The 2944-nt window shown below is 44.7% G+C and overlaps 1 protein-coding gene across 1 annotated transcript; it reads left to right on the top strand.

Moving 5' to 3' along the window:
* The first annotated feature begins 1504 nt into the window (after positions 1 to 1504).
* LOC147703644 (general transcription factor II-I repeat domain-containing protein 2B-like) lies at positions 1505 to 2410 on the top strand. Its single transcript, XM_086929535.1, has one exon. The coding sequence runs from the start codon at positions 1505 to 1507 to the stop codon at positions 2408 to 2410; it is 906 nt and encodes a 301-aa protein (XP_086785661.1).
* Positions 2411 to 2944: the final 534 nt, after the last annotated feature.

The following is a 2944-nucleotide window of genomic DNA, read 5'->3' on the forward strand; positions in this document are numbered from 1 at the left end:
CAGCTGGTAATAAGCGGTAACTGGGGAATGAAATGCCAAACAAATACTAAAATTTAGGATGTTTTGCTCTTTCTGGCCACACCTGACTTTACCCACTGGCCCAATCTTCTGGTTATTCCCGCCCTCTGATTCTCTGCCCGCTCTACTAACCCCCACACGAAACCTGGCCCCTCCCCTCACCCATCCCCTCTCTACAGGCCTGATCATTGTATCTGAGCCTTTCAGATTGCTTTAGTTTGTCAGCTGCTCCACACCAATTAGCGCTGTCCAGATTAGCTCCTACCAAATGTGTTTCGACTCTGTATCCTTGTACTGTGGGTCCTGGCGGGTAGTGCCTTTCATCTATCTGAGGTTGATAAAATGAGTTGGGTAGCAATAAAAATCTGTTATTCAGCGCCAAGATACCTATGGGCGAACCTGTGCTTGTATATACGTGTGTGTGCATGCCATTTATTTTAAATCCCTATTGAGTGACACATTTCATGCATAAACCACTGGCTTTAGGAAAGCCACCTGTTTTCCATGTACAGGTTTACCCATTACTTTGTATGTTTAAACAAAACATTACTTTGCTGTTGCTCACAGATCTATTGCGAGAAGTGGTGTTGGTCCATCGGTCGTGACGTGGTGTCTGTCCAGGGGTCGTGACGCAGGGTCGGTCCATCGGTCGTGGGGCGTGTCGGTCCATCGGTCATGGGGAGGTGTCGATCCATTGGTCATCCGGTGGAAAAACAGATTCCTGGTCCTTGTTACTCGTTGCATAGTAACAAAGTAGCTGGAGAACTCCGCAATGGCCTACAGTCCCGTTTCCAAGCCTTGCAAACAACCCAGATCGATACAGAGCGAACGCAGGACCTTCCAGGAAGCATGGGAAGAAGAGTCCTTGTTTGTAGAATGTCCAAAAGAAAAAGCCACCTGTTTGTTTTGCAAAGAGAAAGTAAATGCTCTTAAGAGGTATAACCTGGAACGGCACTACAAAACGCGGCACTCTGGATACACTGCAAACTTCCCACTGAACTCAAACCTGCATTCTGCAAAAGTGGCATCGTTGAAGCAAGCTCTTCTTTCCCAGCAGAAGATCTTCCTTTGCCAGATGAAGGAATCTGAGGCTTTAACAGAAGCGTTTTTCAAAATATGCTACTTGCTTGCCAAACATAAAAAAAATTCTCAGATGCTGAGCTGGTGAAACAACGTTTCCTTTCAGCAGCCAAAATGTTATTTGACAACTACAGTAATAAAGCCAGCATTTTAAAGGATATCAGTGCATTGCAGCTATTGGATTCCACATGTGCACGCAGAATAGAGGCAATGGGACAAAACGCCCAGGAGCAGGTGATCAAAACAGTGAGAGAGTCACTGTTCTTCAGCATTGCCATGGATGAGTCCACAGACATAGGCAATGTGGCCCAGGTATTAGTTTGGGTGAGGTATCTGGACCAATCGCTTCATCCCAAAGAAGATCTCCTGTGCCTTCAACCACTGCTAGGGCACACAAGAATAGAAGATGTACTGGGCAGCATGTGCAACTACTTTAAAACATATGACAACACTGAACACTCTTGTCAGCATAACAACGGATGGGGCTCCTGCCATGGTAGGCCATGACAGTGGCTTCGTATCTATGCTTAAAAAGAAGCTCATAGGACAGACTGTGATAGACTACCACTGCATTATTCACCAGGAAGTGTTGTGTGCAAAATTAAAGCATGGAGAACTGAATAATGTCCTAAAAGGTGCTGTGAAAATTGTTAATTTTATCTGTGCCAAAGCTCTGAACCATAGACTTTTCAAAGCAATGCTGCAGGAATCTGAAGCGGAATATACCAACGTCTTGATGCACACTGACGTTCGTTGGGTAAGCAAAGGGAAGGTTCTGGAGCGGTTCATCGCATTGCTTCCTGAAATTGAACTCTTTGTGAACAGTAGAGGCCAATCGTTCCCAGAACTAACGGATGTGAAATGGCTTGTTATGCTCCATTTTCTTTCAGATATTTTCACACATTTTAATGCTCTCAATTCGACCTTGCAAGGTAAACAACAGCTTGTGTGCTCCCTCATGAATGGTATTTATGCTTTTCAAAGTAAGCTTGTGCTTTTCAAAGCACAACTGGATGATAGTGACTTCACCCACTTTCCAAAACTGTTGGCTGTGATGCAGAGGTTTCCAGATGCACAAGAAATTCTTGCAAACCTCGACCTTGGTGCATGTCTTGAGGAAATTTCCGGGGAGATCAAACAACGATTTTCACAATTCAGAGCCCTCACCCCTCTGTTCAGGCTGGTTGAAAACCCCTGCATGGTGAGTGCACGAAATCTTGATGTTGTTGCCCTTATTGGCATGGAAAGGGCTCAAGCAGAACTAGAGCTCATTGGCATGCAGCACAATTCAGCCCTTGAAGCTTTTTTTTGAGGGCAAGCACCAGAATAATTCTAGAAAATTGTGCCCCCTAACAAGTTTGCTCCTTTTTTTTTTCAGTGCCCAGAAGGTACCATGTATGTTTGGGTCAACATATGGTGGCGAATGTTCATTTTCCACAAAGGGACTGTTGAAGAGCAAACTCAGAAATAAGCTCACAGACATACATCTGGAGCAGCTCTTAAGGCTTGCAGTTCCCAACTTGGTACCAGATTACAGAAAACTAATTGGGGACATGAAAAGTAAAATAAGTTCGTAGTGTTTGCTAACATACCTATTTTTGGGACTCTTAAGCCTGTGCTGCACTGGGCATGTGTTGAATATCTGGTTGCTGCAAATTGCCGTGCAATCCCCCTTAAGATTGCTATTGTCTGCTAATAAAAAAATATTATAAACATGTGCTGCATGTAGTTACATCTGCTTTGGAAATACAGCATTGTCAAGTAATGTTTCGAAACGGCAGAGATTTTCCCCCCCTATAGCCCTGCCCTCAATGACCCCACCCCCAAAGACCCCGCCCCCCAAAGA

The sequence above is a fragment of the Lissotriton vulgaris genome, chromosome 7 (genome assembly GCF_964263255.1).
Source record: "Lissotriton vulgaris chromosome 7, aLisVul1.2, whole genome shotgun sequence".
Lineage (NCBI taxonomy): Eukaryota > Metazoa > Chordata > Amphibia > Caudata > Salamandridae > Lissotriton > Lissotriton vulgaris.

What these genes read in the sequence shown, in the direction of transcription:
- LOC147703644 (XM_086929535.1), top strand. Translation starts at nt 1,505, where the DNA reads ATGTACTGGGCAGCATGTGCAACTACTTTAAAACATATGACAACACTG.